Below are 15,508 nucleotides of genomic sequence, written 5' to 3' on the forward strand. Positions count from 1 at the left end.
GCCAGCACAGTTATTTCTCAATATACAGGTCACTTTATTTCACAAATACTAATTCTACCCGAATGTTAAATTGCCCCTTTGAAATACTAGGTTCAGTATGCAGCACTTCTACAAATCAAACAGTAGAAGTAATGTTACTAATTCACCTGACATACTGAATATGTTACATTTTCTGCTTAAGATCTTCCATACATGCTTTAATAGTTAGCGATGATATTATTGTAGTTCCTCTTGATGTTATAAGCACGTTTAGCAACAACTGTATGTGGCCATATTCTGTCCTAACTGCACCAAATGATACCAACAGAATGGGCCATGACTATGCTGAAATGACAACAACCTTCCCTTAAAGCCAGTAAACCAAAAGGGCTAGTTGGCAACTTCAGGAGGGTGCCGATGTCATTGCTCCTCTTTATATCAATGTTCCTGAGATTGAAAGCTTCAAGTTCCTAGGAGTGAACACAACCAACAGCCTGTTCTGGTCCAACCTCAAAATGCTATCGCCAAGAAAGCTCACCAAAGTCAATATTTCCTAAGAAGGTTAGAAAAGTTTGACATGTCCACTTTGGCTCTTACAATTTATAGTGATGCATCCTATCTGGATGCATCATGGCTTGGTATGGTATGTGACAGGAAGAAATTAGACACAGCTCAACACATCACAGAAACCAGCACAGTTTCTGTACTTCTCAGAGTCTCAGTAAAGCAGCAGCATAATCAAAAGACACAAAAGCCTAAAAGCACATACCACCAGGTTCAAAGACAACTTCTACCCCACTATTAGAAAACCATTCAATGGTTCCCTGATACAATAAGATGGATTCTTGCCTCACAATCTATCTTGTTATGATCTTGCACAGCATTTTCTCTGCAGCTGTTGCAATTGATTGTTTTATGTTATTGTTTTACCTTGTTCTACTTCCATGTACTTTGTAATGAATTGATTTGTATGAACAGTATGCTAGACAAGCTTTTTACTGTATCTCGGAACATGTGACAATAATAAATCAATAATAACCAACTCAATTGACTAACTTGACCTAATAGGTCTATCCCTGACCACTTAAAAGATCAACAGTATATATTGTTTCTTTTCATTGGAATAAGATCTAATTGTCTCTTGAAGGCAAAAATGATAATCATTCTTTAGATATGTTCTTCAAATTGTTGCTATTTAGAAACATAGAGACATAGAAAACCAACAGCACATTACAGGCCCTTCAGCCTACAATGTTGTGCTGACCATGTAACCTAATCTAGAAGTTGCCCAGAATGTCCCTACTGCAAAGCCCTCTATTTTCTGCCCAGTTTCAATTATTTTGATTTTATAACATCAGTGCTGATGTTCAACCACCTCACTGCACTACAATGTAACTTCAACTTCAGAGATTATTGTCAAATTTGGAACCCACACATGGCATGTCAGTGAAATTCACTTTCACCTGAATTGATTGCCTACTCCCTCTCTTTGCAATTTGCAGGCTGGTGACTGTCAGAAGACTTTGCCGATCCAACCACTTTTTGACTAGAAACTAATGCAAGCGCTGTTGTACTGGACAGACAGACTGGCCCAATGTTAAACCCTTAACCCCTCATTCACACAGATAAATCACATGGATTCTGAGTACTTTAGGACTTTGGGTCAGAAACATGCATGCGACTCAGGTAAATCCTGATTCTAATTTTACTTACATTTGATTCAGCTCAGCAAGAGATTTCACTTCTGATCTGAGTTTTTTTAAGGTTTCATTATTTTCTCGCTTCTCCTGCTGACTCTTCTTAATTTCAGTCTCCAAGACATGTCGAACTGAGTCAAGCTCAGATTTTAATAGCTGCACAGACAGGATGTACAATTTACTGAAGTTCCAACATGCTACCATTTCAGCATGCATGACAGATGAAGGAGAAATTAATTTTGTTTGCAGATTAACAGCATTTTCACAGCCATGTTCATGCTATTGCATGCATAGATAGATTTTTAAGAGTTCAAGTGATAAAACACTAGACACTAGATACTATAGCACAGTACAGGCTCTTCGGCTCAAGATGTTATGCCGAACCATATATTCCTTAAAAAAATATTAAACCCACACTACCCCATAACCCTCTATTTTTCTTCATCCATGTGCCTGTCTGAGAGGCTCTTAAATACTCCTAATGTTTTAGCCTCCACCAACAACCTTGGCAAGTAATTCCAGACATCCACAACCCTCTGTGTAAAAAACTTACCCGATGTCTCCCCTAAACTTCCCTCCTTTAACTTTGTAAGTATGCCCTCTGCTGTTTGCTATTCGTGCCCTGGGAAACAGGTACTGGCTATCCACCCTATCTATGTCTCTCATAATCTTGTAGACCTCTATCAAATTCCCTCTCATCCTTCTATGCTCCAAAGAGAAAAGTCCCAGCTCTGCTAACCTTGCCTCATAAGACTTGTTTTCCAATCCAGGCAACATCCTGGTAAATCTCCTCTGCACCCTCTCCATAGCTTCAACATCCTTTCTATGAGGTGACCAGAACTGAACATAATACTCTAAGTGTGGTCTCACCAGAGATTTGTAGAGTTGCAACATGATCTCTCTACTCTTGAACTCAATCCCCCATTAGTGAAGCCTAGCATCCCGTAGGCCTTCTTAGCTATCCTATCAACCTGTGCAATGACCATGAGGGATGTATGGATTTGAACCCCAAGGTCTCTCTGTTCACCTACTCTCTTAAGTAACTGACCATTAACCCTGTACTCAGCCTTCTGGTTTGTCCTTACAAAATGCATCACTTCACACTTATCCGGATTGAACTCCATCTGCCACTTTTCTGCCCAACTCTGCATCCTGTCTATATCCTCTTGTAACCTTTGACAACCTACAGCTCCATCCACAACTCCTCCAATGTTTGTGTCATCCACAAACTTACTCACCCATCCTTCTGCCTCTTCATCCAGGTCATTTATAAAAATCACAAAGAGCAGGGGTCCCAGGACAGATCCTTGCGGCACTCCAGTAGTCACCGACCTCCAGGCAGAATACTGTCCTTCCACTACTACCCTCTGCTTTCTTCCTGTAAGCCAAATTTTTATCCAAACAGCCAAGGTTCCCCTGATCCCATGCCTCCTGACTTTCCGAATGAGTCTCTCGTGGGGACCTTGTCAAATACCTTGCTAAAATCCATGTAGACCACATCTACTGTCCTACCCTCATCAATTTCTTTTGTTACCTCTTCAAAAAACTCAATTAGGCTCATGAGGCATGACCTTCCCTTCACAAAGCCATGTTGACTATCCTTGAGTAGATTGTACTTCTCCAAGTGCTCGTAGATCCTATCCTTAAGAATCCTTTCCAATAGTTTGCAGACTACTGACGTAAGACTCACCGGTCTATAGTTCCCAGGATTCTCCCTATTACGTTTTTTAAACAAGGGAACTACATTTGCTATTCTCCGATCCTCCGGCACCTCCCCTGCAGCCAAAGAAGATTCAAAGATCATAGCTACTGTTCCAGCGATCTCTTCTCTCAGTCCCCACAGCAAACCGAGGTATATCACATCTGGCCCAGGGGATTTACCAATCTTGATGTTTTTAAGAAGATCCAACACTTCTTCTTCCTTAATCTCCACATTGTCTAGCACACAGGCCTTTCTATTTTGACCTCACTATGATCAAGGTCCTTTTCACTTGTGAATACTGAAGCAAAGTATTCATTTTGGACCTCCCCAACCTCCTCTGCCTCCAGGCACATGTTGTCTTCTTTATCCTTTAGCAGCCCCACCTTCATTCTTGTCATCCTTCTGTTCTTCACATAGAACACATAGAACACCTTGGGGTTCTCCTTAATCCTACATGCCAAAGCCACCTCGTGCCCCCTTTGAGCTGTCCTAAGTCCTTTCTTAAGCTCCTTCCTGACTACCCTATATTTCTCATGAGCCCTTCCTGCTTCTTATATCTAACATATGCTTCCTTCTTCCTCTTGACAAGTTGCCTCGTGTTTTGTCAGCCACAGTTCCCCCTTCCCCACCATGTTTTCCTTGTCTCAGTGGGACAAACCTATCCTGAACCCAGTACAAGTGGTCCCTAAACTTCCTCCACATTACTTCTGTGCTTTCACCCTTGAACTACTATTTCCAATTTATTCTTGTTAGTTCCTGCCTCATCCCTTCATAGTTAGCCCTTCCCCAGTTAAGCACTTTCCCATTTTGTCTGTTTTTATCCTTTTCCATAGCTATGCTGAAGCTAAGGGAGTTGTGGTCACTCTCACCAAAATGCTCCCCCACCAAGAGGTCTGCCACATGACCAGGTTCATTACCCAGAACTAGATCCAGTATGGCCTCTCCTCTCGTCGGCTGGTCCACATACTGTTTCAGGAATCCTTCTTGAACACACCTGACAAATTCAGCCCCATCTATCCCCCTTGCACTCAGGAGGTGCCAGTCAATATGAGGGAAGTTGAAATCACCCATAACTACTACCCTGTATTTCCTGCACCATTCTAAAATCTGCCTGCTTATCTGCTCCTCGATGTCCCGAGGGCTATTTGGGGGCCTATAGACTACTCCCAGCACAGTGATTGATCCCTTCCTATTTCTGACTTCCACCCAGACTGACTCAGTGGACACTCCCTCTGTAGCGTCCTCCATTTCTATAGCCGTGATACTATCCCTGACCAGTAATGCTACTCCCCTCTCTTTTCTACCTCCCATCCTATTCCTTTCAGAACACCTAAGCCCCGGTACCTGCATCAGCCAATCCTGCCCTTCCTCCAGCCAAGTTTCAGTAACAGCCACAACATCGTAGTTCCACGTACTGATCCATGCTCTAAGTCCATCCCCTTTATTCCTAATACTCCTAGCATTGAAATAGACACATTTCAACCCCTCTAACTGGCTATATTTATGTTTTGTCCCCTGCCAACTCAGAATACATAGCATCATACCCTTGACCTTCTACTCTAATCTCTGCACTCGCATTCTGATTCCCACCCCACTGCCAAACTAGTTTAAACCCTCCCCAACAGCTCTAGCAAACCTGCCTGCCAGGATATTGGTCCCTTTCCAGTTCAGGTGCAGCCCATCCTTTTTGTACAGGTCAGACCTTCCCCAGAAGAGATCCCAATGATCCAGACATCTGAACCCCTACCCCCTGCACCAACTCTTCAGCTACACATTCATCTGTCATAACTTCCTGTTCCTACCCTCTCTGTCTCGTGGCACAAGCAGCAATCCCGAGATTACCACCCTTGAGGTTCTGCTTTTTAACTTCTTTCCTAACTCCCTCTATTCCTTCTCCAGGACCTCATCCCTACTCCTATCTATGTCATTGGTCCCCACGTGGACCACGACATCTGGCTGCTCACCCTCTCTCCTGAGAATACAGAGAACTTGATCCGAGATATCACGGACCCTGGCACCAGGGAGGCAACAGACCATCTGGGATTCTCCATCTCCCACAGAACCTCTTACCTGTTCCCCTAACTATCAAATCCCCTATCACTACTGCTCTCCTCTTTTCCCTCCTTCCTTTCTGAGCTGAGGGTCCAGTCTCGGTGCCAGAGATGCGACCACTACAACTTGTCCCTGGTAGTGACAACAACTGACACAAATTCAGGAAATGTTTAAATTTCTCAGCAGATTGGCACTACCTAAACAAAAACATTTATAGCTTGAACAGGTGAAAAGCTTCAGGTTTGAAAAAAAACAAAGGAAAGATAGAATCAAAAGGAAGGTCTGTTGAAGGATGGAAGACAGAATAAGAATAAATGAGTACAGAAAGGCAAAATAGGATGGTAATGGGACAATTCGAGAAACAAAAGGCCTTGTCTGCAGATTACGTGAAAGAGCTCTGCTGACTGCAAGCATAACTGAGCTGCCAACATTTTAACTTAATTCACTCAAATAACCTCACCATCCTCTGTTCAATAATGCACCAGTGAATCTCATCATAGATGAAAGGAACCAGTAACTAGATATTCTTACAGGCCAGCCTGAATTTCTTAATCCAGGGGTGGCCAACCTGTGAAATTCTTTGCTGTACAAGTTAATGGAGAACAAGACAGGCAGGAGATTGAGTTAAACTTTGTTAATGCAACAGCTCAGGAATTTGGTGGTGTCAGATTTGGCAGATTTTCAGGCCTACTGTATGTAATTCCAAATCATACACAAACCCACTTCTAATTTACATTTCTTAAAAATTTAAGTGTTACAGCATGGTATAATAAACTTTTCAGGTGAATTTCAAGGGAGCATTGGACACAGGGTCCCCAGAGAGCCCGAGGGAGTGCAGAGCAGGCAGCACAGTAGCTTAGCAGTTAGTGAAATGCTATTACAGCACCAGCATTCCAGGTTCAATTCTGCCCCCGTCTGTAGGGAGTTTGTATATTTTCCTCGTTCTGCAAGGGTTGCCTTCCACATTCCAAAGATGTAAGGGTTAGCAGGTTAATTGGTCACATAGGTGTAATCGGGCAATGCAGGCTCATTGGGCTTGAAGAGCCCATTGCTGTGATGTATCTCTTAATCAGGGGTTCCCACCGTGGGGTCCATGGACCCTCTGCTTAATGGTATTGGTCCATGGCATAAAAAGGTTGGGTACCCCTGTCCTAAATAAATAAAACAGAACCCTAGTGTATTTAAGGTAGCATGGGAATCAGTACTGGCTCAAGCAGATTTCTGAACAACAAGATACTGGATTAACAGAGTTTTACAAGAGACATAATACTTCGTGCCAAATGGTTTAAGGGATATGGGGAGAAAATGGGGACAGAGTATTGGGTTTATGTTTAACCATAATCAAATTGAACTATGGAGCAGGCCTGAAGGATTAAATGGCTTATTCCTACTCCTATTTCTTTTTAATGTTTCCTCTTTCTTCAACATTGCATGTTATGACTTATTATGGCCTTTGACTAAAAATATTAAATGTTTCTCTATCTACAGACGTGTTCCATATTCCTGCTGAATATTTCCAGCATTTTTTGTTTTTATTTCAAATGCCTGGCTGCTGGAATTTTCTTCTTTTGTATTAAAAGCAAATCGACTTTTCATATTAAATTTTTCAACTGATGGTTTACATTGATTTCAATGCAATTCACTATCTATTTACATCACCCTATAGTCATAATCTATCTGACAAGGATGACCCCAAATATGGGGGTGAAACAATCTTTGAGGAGCACAGCATGCAGCAATATTTCAGATCTCAATTTTAAATTGACAGACTTTCCTCTTTTTTTGAATGAATAAATAAGATGCATGGAAAGAAGGGTACATTTATTTAGAACACAAAACTGAGATAACTGCAAATAGGAAGGTATAAACACAGAATAACATGTACCTGATTTTTTTGTATGAATTCAGACATCTTTTCCTCAAGAGCAGTAATTTCATTCTTGCTGCGATTTGCAAGCTGATTATATTTTTCTTCTGCTTCTTGTAGCTTTTGCTGGAGAACATTATGTTCTTTCTCAATCCTCAAAATATCACCCTATTGATGATACAAAGATGCAAATTATTAGATTTGATTTAAATTTCTAAGATCTTATAGCATTGGATCTTGTTCCGTATCATTAATACCTCATTTGGTATTGTACTGTACATACCATACAGTACATTTTGTACTGTAATGATTATATTGCATTAGCTCAGTTGCAGCACTTCATTAAACCCCAAGACATAGGAGTAGAATTAGGCCATTCCATCCATTAAGTCTTCTCCACATTCAATCTTGGCTGATTTATTATCCCTTCCAACCCCAGTTTCCTGCCTTCTCCCCATAATATTAGATGCCATTACTAATCAACCTCTGCTTCAACTATACCCAATAACTTGGCCTCCACAGGCATCTGTGACAATGAATTCCACATATTCACCACCGTCTGGCTAAATTCCACCTCATCTATGTTCCAAAGTTACATTCCTCCATTCTGAGGCTGTGTCCTCTGCTCCTAGAGTTCCCCACTATCAAAAACATCCACTTTATCTAGGCCTTTCAATATTCAATAGGTTTCAATGAGAACCTCCCCCATTCTCCTAAACTCTAGTGAGTACTTGCCAAAACCATCAAACACTCCTCACACGTTTACCCTTTCATTCTCTGAATCATTCCTGTAAACTTCCTCTGGACCCTAATACCAGGAGATATTTTCTTAGATAAGGGGCCCAAAACTGTTCCCAATACTCTAAGTGTAGTCTGACCAATGCCTTATAAAGCCTCAGCAATACATTCTTCAGTGTTGTAGATGGTAGGTCAAGCCTCACTTCTGAAACCTGAGTACATAATCCCGAATTGTGTGCTGAACTAAGTGAAAAGAAGAACTTTGGAGGTGTCATTCTTAATTTGGGATATTAAATAAAGATGGAGCTAAAATTGCAATTTGGAGATTAGGGGACTTCTCTCAGATTCTATTCTTCATAACCAACATCAAAACAAAGATAGTCTTGTTTGGACATTTATAACATTAGTGTTCAATAAATTCAAGCTGGACACCCTGATCAAGAAGTAATTCACTGCTTGCAAGATTTGCTTTGGGAGAGAAAGGCACAATGTAAATGCAAGTGTTTACATTCCCCATTTACCTGTTGATTTTCAAATGGCTGAAAAGGATCAGTATTGATATTGGTATTACATAAAGATTCCTGATGAACCTGCAATTAATCAAAAAAAAACTTGGTAAGTGATTTGGAGAAAAATGTCTTTGGTAAAGCTTTCTATCTGAACACTGCCCACTATAAATGGCCAAGTTCCTTTCCAAGGCTCCAAAAATGCTTAAGTCCCCTACCTTCTCCAATCCTCACTTGATTTACAGGATTGTAATAGACAAATATAGCATCATTGAAATCATATTTTCAAAGTTAATGCATCACTATTCCTGTTCTATTGAATCTTGCCGACCTGACTTGTCACCTTGTTTTGATAATAATTAAAAGTAGACGCCCCAAACATGAGATGAGAGGCTCTTGATTTATTACTAGTTGGCTGGGAAGGTATTCTATTGAAATTCAAAGTTTTCATTCTTTGCTCATCATTAGCATTTGGAGCCAATCTTCGTCCCACAATATCAGAAGTATTCAAATGTTTTTTGGGGCAAGGTGTCCAAATTGTATGGAATTTTATTAAGGTATTAATCTTGTTTGATGTTCTATTAGGACTTTCTGATAGATGTCCTGATCAGTTCAACACGTTTGTATTCTGCAATCCTGCCTATCTTCCTTCAGATATTTTAATTGTTTTACCAAATGTCTTGATATTTGACATCATCACCCAAAACTGAATTTACATTCTGCTGAATTCAGTTTTATTCTTCATCTATAAGATAAATCAATAAAGAAAATCACACTTTAGTCTACAGTGATAACGATATTAACTACTTCTATTTCCACAAACATTTACAGGCAGCAAATGCTAGCTCCCAAATATTTGCTGGATAGAAACTTTCCTCACATTGTCCCTCTACTGCAGGGGTTCCCAACCTGGGATGCCTGCACCCCCAGGGGGTGCAAGATGGAATTTCAGGGGGTGCGACAAAGAGTGGCTTGTGTCCTTGAGTGACGAGTCACGAGTCATCACTCAGCCAGCTGCCAGTGTGCCTTGAGAAGTGGTAGTAACATTTGTCCCAAGCACACTCGAGTCTCCCGCTGCCCGAGTCAAGAGACGTAAATTCACTCCAGTGTCCCGTTGCCCGAGTCAGCGCTGAGGAGTCTCATCAGTGTTACCTGGGAAGCTACACCTCAGAGTTGAGGAGTCTCATCAATGTTAGCTAGAAGGTTACACCTCAGAGTTAAAAATCATCTCATAATGCCAAAATCTTTATACATCCCGAATCAACCATCGAGGAACAACTTCGCGTTAAAACCAAACCCACAGACAGTAGGTAAATTATTCAATTATAACTTTTTAAAAAGCCGCATTTTGATAAAAAGCAGCTGAAGTCATTCATTTGTATTTGTCTAAATGCACTAAAGAAGTTTTTGAATTTCAAACAAGAGGAAATCTGCAGATGCTGTAAATTCAAACAACAACACACACAAAATGCTGGTGGAACACAGCAGGCCAGACAGCATTTATAGGGAGAAGCGCTGTTGACGTTTCGGGCCGAAACGTCGACAGCGCTTCTCCCTACAGATGCTGCCTGGCCTGCTGTGTTCCACCAGCATTTTGTGTGTGTTGTTGTTTGAATTTCAAAGGTTTTTTATCTTTTAAAAGGTTTTTTTCTTGAATCGTTGATAATTTTGAATTGTGTTAGTTGAGGAGGTATCATTGTTAACACCAAGGACTTTGAATCGTGTGATGGGAGTTTATATCTCCGGTAATCATCGGAAATAGGTGTGTAAATTCAGTAGAGAGTAGCCTAATAAGTCGCGTCGCGTCCCCGTAGCATTTCCACCTGATGATTTATCTTGGCGTAACCGCGGATAATATCGTAATATAATATTCAAAAGCGTATTTCTCGCGATACTTTGCTTTAAGCGTGTCTGGTTGAGTAAAGCGTTCATCCCTGACTTAGTCAGATAGTTTTTCTCATATTAGCTCATATTTTTCTCTTTATCCTTAACCCTTCATCATGTCAAAAAGAAGGAAATGGAATGATGACTATGTGTGCTTTGGTTTCACTTGCACAACAGGAAATGATGGCTTGCAAAAACCCCAGTGCATTCTTTGTAGCGTTGTGTTTTCCAACTCAAATCTGAAGCCATCTGAGCTTCAAGAGCACTTCAAGAACAAGCATGGCAGAGCTGATGTTGAAGGACATGATGTTGGGTCACTGAAAATCAAGAGCTCGTTTTGATTCACAAGGAACTCTTCCAAAATTAGGTTTCGTTTCTGTTGAAAAAAACCACTACTTCTTGCTTCATACCAAGTGGCATATAAAGTGGCCAAATCCAAGAAGACCCATACAATTGCGGAAGATCTCATCAAGCCATGTACACTGGAAATGGCAACAATTATCCTAGGCAAAGAAGCAAGAAAAAAATTTTGAACAGGTGCTCCTATCAAATAATGTCATTCACAACCGAATCAGTGATTTGAGTGAAGATATTTTGGACTAAGTCATCTCAGATGTCAGAGCTAGTCCTCTTAAAATCTCTATTCAGTTGGATGAGTCAACTGATGTCTCCAGTTGTAGTCAACTCATCACATTAGTGAGGTATGTCAATGATGGTGCTGTGAAGGAAGATTTCCTGTTTTGTAAAGATCTGGAAACAAAAACAACTGCAAAGGATGTGATGCAGCTAGTGAAAGACTTCTTTGCCAAACATGATTTAGATATCAAAGTCATTGGTTCTGTGTGCACTGATGGGGCACCTGCAATGCTTGTTAATAAATCTGGCTTTTCTGTATTGATGAAAAAGGAGATTCCAGACTTGCAAGTTACCCATTGTTTTCTTCATCAGCATGCTTTGGCATCAAAAACATTGCCTCCAAATTTGAAGGAAGTCCTTGATACTTGTGTGAAGATCATCAACTGGATCAGGGGGCGTGCTTTGAACCATTGCATCTTCAAATCATTTTGTGAGGATCTGGGAAGTGAGCATTCAGTTTTGCTTTTCCACACAAAAGTCCGTTGGTTGTCACGAGGACAAGCTTTAACCCACTTCTTTGAACAGCGGGAAGAAATCAAAGTTTTTCTGGAGAAGCGTGAATGTGATCTGGTTGGGACAACGGAATCACAGGAATTCGCCCAAATGCTGGCTTACTTAGCTGACATTTTCACTCATAGGAATGACCTGAGTGTTTCTCTTCAAGGAAAAGGGATAAACATATTGAAGGCTTGTGAAAAGTTGAATGCCTTCAAAGAAAAGTTATGTCTTTGTTGTCGAAGGATGGAAAGAGGCAGTCTCTCAAGTTTTTCTTCACTAGAAGAGATGGTTGATGATGCTGGGTCCATAACTCCTACTGTGTGTGAAGAAATTGCCCGCTCATTTGGAAATGCTGTCAGAATTGTTTGATGGATATTTTGCTGCTGGAGACCTGAAGATTTCAGAACAATGGATTATGAATCCATGTTCCTACAATTTGGAGAAAATGTCAGGTGATGAAGAACTAAAGGAAGATCTTATTGATTTGAGGACAAATCGAGTTCTTGAAATGCAATTTGAAAGCAAGACTTTGGAGGAGTTTTGGTGTGCAGCACTGGATATGTTCTCAAGACTTGTTGGAAAAGCACTTTGTGTCCTCATTCCATTTGCAACAACATACTTGTGTGAATCTGGATTCAGTTCTCTTTTGTCAATCAAGAGAAAATCTAGGAATCACCTGAATCCACAGGCAGACCTGTGGATTGCAGTCAGCAAGAAAGTTCCACGCTTTGACAAAATCATGAATGAGAACCAGGAGAAAAGAAGTCATTGAATTTTATGTTCACAATTGGGATTGATTTTACTGTTTACAATTTTTTCTGAATAAATTAGAATCTAATTGCTCAATTTATATTTGCATTTTATGCACTGAGTTAAAAAGCTTATTTTTTAAAGTTCAATTTGTTCACCCGCAGTATTGTATGTGGTTCAAAAATTAGAAATTAGACTTTTTCATCTTCAAATGTGATATTACTTTTGTAGGGGGTGCAAACATTAATCAAACATTTCCTAGGGGTGTGGGGCATAGAAAAGGTTGGGAACCACTGCTCTACTGTATCTTTAACCCAAAATGTTAAATTAGCTTCCCAATTCTTGAACCACTTCCTATTAGGAATATCTGCTTATTTACCCACTATTGAAATGACTCCCATCGTTATTAAATGAAGTATAATCAATAAACTTTAAACAACTCCTACAACCTCTCAACCTCTAGTACAAATACACAATGTTTTATTGTTAACATCTCTCTCTTTATGAAGGCTGAATGTAGACAGTTGTTTGAGTGATTTTTCTGTTTCCACAAATCATGTTCAATATTTTTAGACTATTTTAAAAGTTACATAATATACACAAAATCTACAAGTGTTCCTCCTTACCTGTACTCCAATGGTCCTTAGTAATGGGCATTGTTTATTTTCAAGCTTTTTATTATTATAATTGTATTCCATATTCATCTTGTCTGATGCTCCAACAGAACTTTCTGTTGTGGAATTGCTGTGAGGCACCACCTTAAGCATGCTTACTCCCGTTGTATTAGTACTACCAGATGGAAGATTCATACTTTCCATTTCATTTATTATAGGATCACTCCCTCTATCAGGATTGAGAGAATGAAACTGATAATTATAATTAGGAACTGGTAGGTTTGATTGGTGTACAGAAAACGCTGGGATTACTTGTGTTATATCAGTGTGCACAGTACTGGATGATGGATCACCACAGAAAGTTGGATCAAAACCTGCTGTACATTCAGAAACACTCAAGTAATGATCAGCCATTGCATCTCCAGTCTTCACATTATGTTCTGATATGATGGCTGATTTATAAATCTTTTGACTCACATCAGAATAAGGATTAATTTGTATATATCCATCACCTGTTGAACTATCACCTCCCAGATCACTACTATAAAGAAAATATTGATTATTTTGTGATTCGCTTGATGAACTTATATTTGACGCCAATATGGATGAATAGTAAGATACTGGTTTAAATTCTTTTGCAGCAGGATTGAGATGAACTACTGGTCTTGAGCTTTCAACAGAAGTTTCAGCTGAGTTTGTCTCTGATGTTTCTGTGCTCCTGGTTGCTGCTTTATCATTTATGACCAAACTCTCCAATTCCTCTGCATGCTTCATGAGTCCAACCAAGTTGTTATTCAGCACAAATCGCAATGACTCCATAAGAAATGATTTCAAACCACCCGTGTTTTGCACCAGCTCTTGAGTCTCTGGTGGGAAGTCTTCAAACTCGCCAACCAACAACGGGTTGTCAATTTCCATTGGGCCATGTTCTCTCAGAATTTGGGCAAAGTAACTAGGAAAAATGAGAATGGAGTGGGGGAAAAAGACATTGTAACATTTGCCTTAAGTATTAAATTGTTTGTAACTGTGCGATAACTGTTGGAACTGAACAAAATGTCACTGGTCAAAATATAGGTTATTTCAGGTGGGACTCCGTCAGAGCTAATTTCTCATCTTAAGAGTTCTCATTTATTCCAATTACAATGTACCAAGATTCTTCTCTAAGTATCAACTGACTTAAGGCACATTTCCAGATTTTACCCTTTTGTCTCGATTTCCAGCATTTTCTGTTTTCTCCCCCTTTACGACAATGTAAATGCATTTCACCTCTGGGTCTGTACTTGCTGGAATTCAGCAGGTTGAGGGGGGACCTCATGGAAACCTTTTGAATGTTGAATGGCCTAGACAGAGTAGATGTGGGATGTTTCCCCTGGTGGGGGAGTCTAAAACAAGGGCCCAGCCTCAGGATTGAAGGGTGTCCATTTAAAACAGAGGGTTGGAGAAATTTCTTTAGCCAGAGGGTGGTGAATTTGTGGAATTTGTTACCACATGCAATTGTGGAGGCTAGTCATAGGGTATATTTAAGGCGGAGATTGACAGGTTCTTGATTGGGTATGACATCAAAGGGAGAAGGCTAGGGAATGGGCTCGAGGAAGGGAAAACGGATCAGTCGTGATTGAATGGTGGAGCAGGTCTCGATAGGACAAACAGCCTAATTCTGTTCTTATGTCTTATGATTTCATATTCTATATTCCCAAATGGTGATCAAGATTTCATCTCCATTAAGCGAGTGAGTGAATAGATTTTTAGAAAAGGGTATGAAGCAAAGTGGATCAAAGGCAAATGAATGAACTTGAGGTATTGTTAATCCAAGATCTGAAAGAATGGCAGCACACAACTTAAGAGTCTGAATGGCCTATTCCTGTTACCATTTGAATTTGTGCTCTTTCTCCTAGACTATTTCCAGTTTAGACACTGACTATATTTATTTAGAAATACAGTGTGGTACAGGCCCTTCTGGCCCAATGAGCCCTGTCGCCCAACAACTCACTTGTTTAACCCTAGCCTAATCACAGGACAATTTCCAATGACCAACTAACCTACTAACCAGTATGTCTTGTGACTGTGGGAGGAAACCAGAGCATCTGTAGGAAACTCACACAGTCACAGGGAGAACGTACAAACTCCTAAGAGACAGCGTCAGAATTGAACTCAGATCTCCGACACCCCAAGCTGTAATACCGTCATACTAACCACAACTGTACCTGATAAAATTCTCAACTGAGCTAAAGAAAAAAGATTGTTTTACTTTTAAAATAGTACCTCTTCTTAGCAATTCTGTAACTGTCACCTCCATCTAAGGTGTGGTTAAATAAAATAATGCTTACTCATATAAACTTTCACGTGCTGGGTCTGGATTATTGTTGAGAAGTTGCTGATAATTACTACTATCTGAACTACCAGTGTAGAATTGTTCAAACGTCTGGATTTGCTGACTCAGATAATCTGGTACTGCAAAAAAATCCATGGAGTTCATGTGCACTCTATTGGAAAGAAACATTGGCACAGATTAATATACCAGCTACAGTGTCATTAGGATACAAGTAGAGAGAAATAATCATACACCAGTTCATTTTCAGTATCGT

General features: G+C 40.1%; 1 protein-coding gene across 4 annotated transcripts in view; it reads right to left on the bottom strand.

Moving 5' to 3' along the window:
- The window catches only part of ttc3 (tetratricopeptide repeat domain 3), a 177,868-nt gene that overhangs the window by 79,462 nt on the left and 82,898 nt on the right, over positions 1 to 15,508 (bottom strand). For all 4 annotated transcript variants that reach the window (XR_012098877.1, XM_073044993.1, XM_073044992.1 and 1 more), the window contains exons 29-33: positions 15,251 to 15,406; positions 12,936 to 13,875; positions 8,557 to 8,625; positions 7,316 to 7,465; positions 1,693 to 1,832 (exon numbers count right to left, since the gene is read on the bottom strand). Coding sequence is in view for 3 of the 4 variants with exons in the window: in XM_073044993.1 (XP_072901094.1) it covers positions 1,693 to 1,832; positions 7,316 to 7,465; positions 8,557 to 8,625; positions 12,936 to 13,875; positions 15,251 to 15,406 (1,455 nt within the window). In the remaining variant the exon portion in view is untranslated. The remainder of the gene's footprint in view (positions 1 to 1,692; positions 1,833 to 7,315; positions 7,466 to 8,556; positions 8,626 to 12,935; positions 13,876 to 15,250; positions 15,407 to 15,508) is intronic.

Source organism: Hemitrygon akajei, chromosome 5 (genome assembly GCF_048418815.1).
Source record: "Hemitrygon akajei chromosome 5, sHemAka1.3, whole genome shotgun sequence".
Classification (NCBI taxonomy): Eukaryota; Metazoa; Chordata; class Chondrichthyes; order Myliobatiformes; family Dasyatidae; genus Hemitrygon; species Hemitrygon akajei.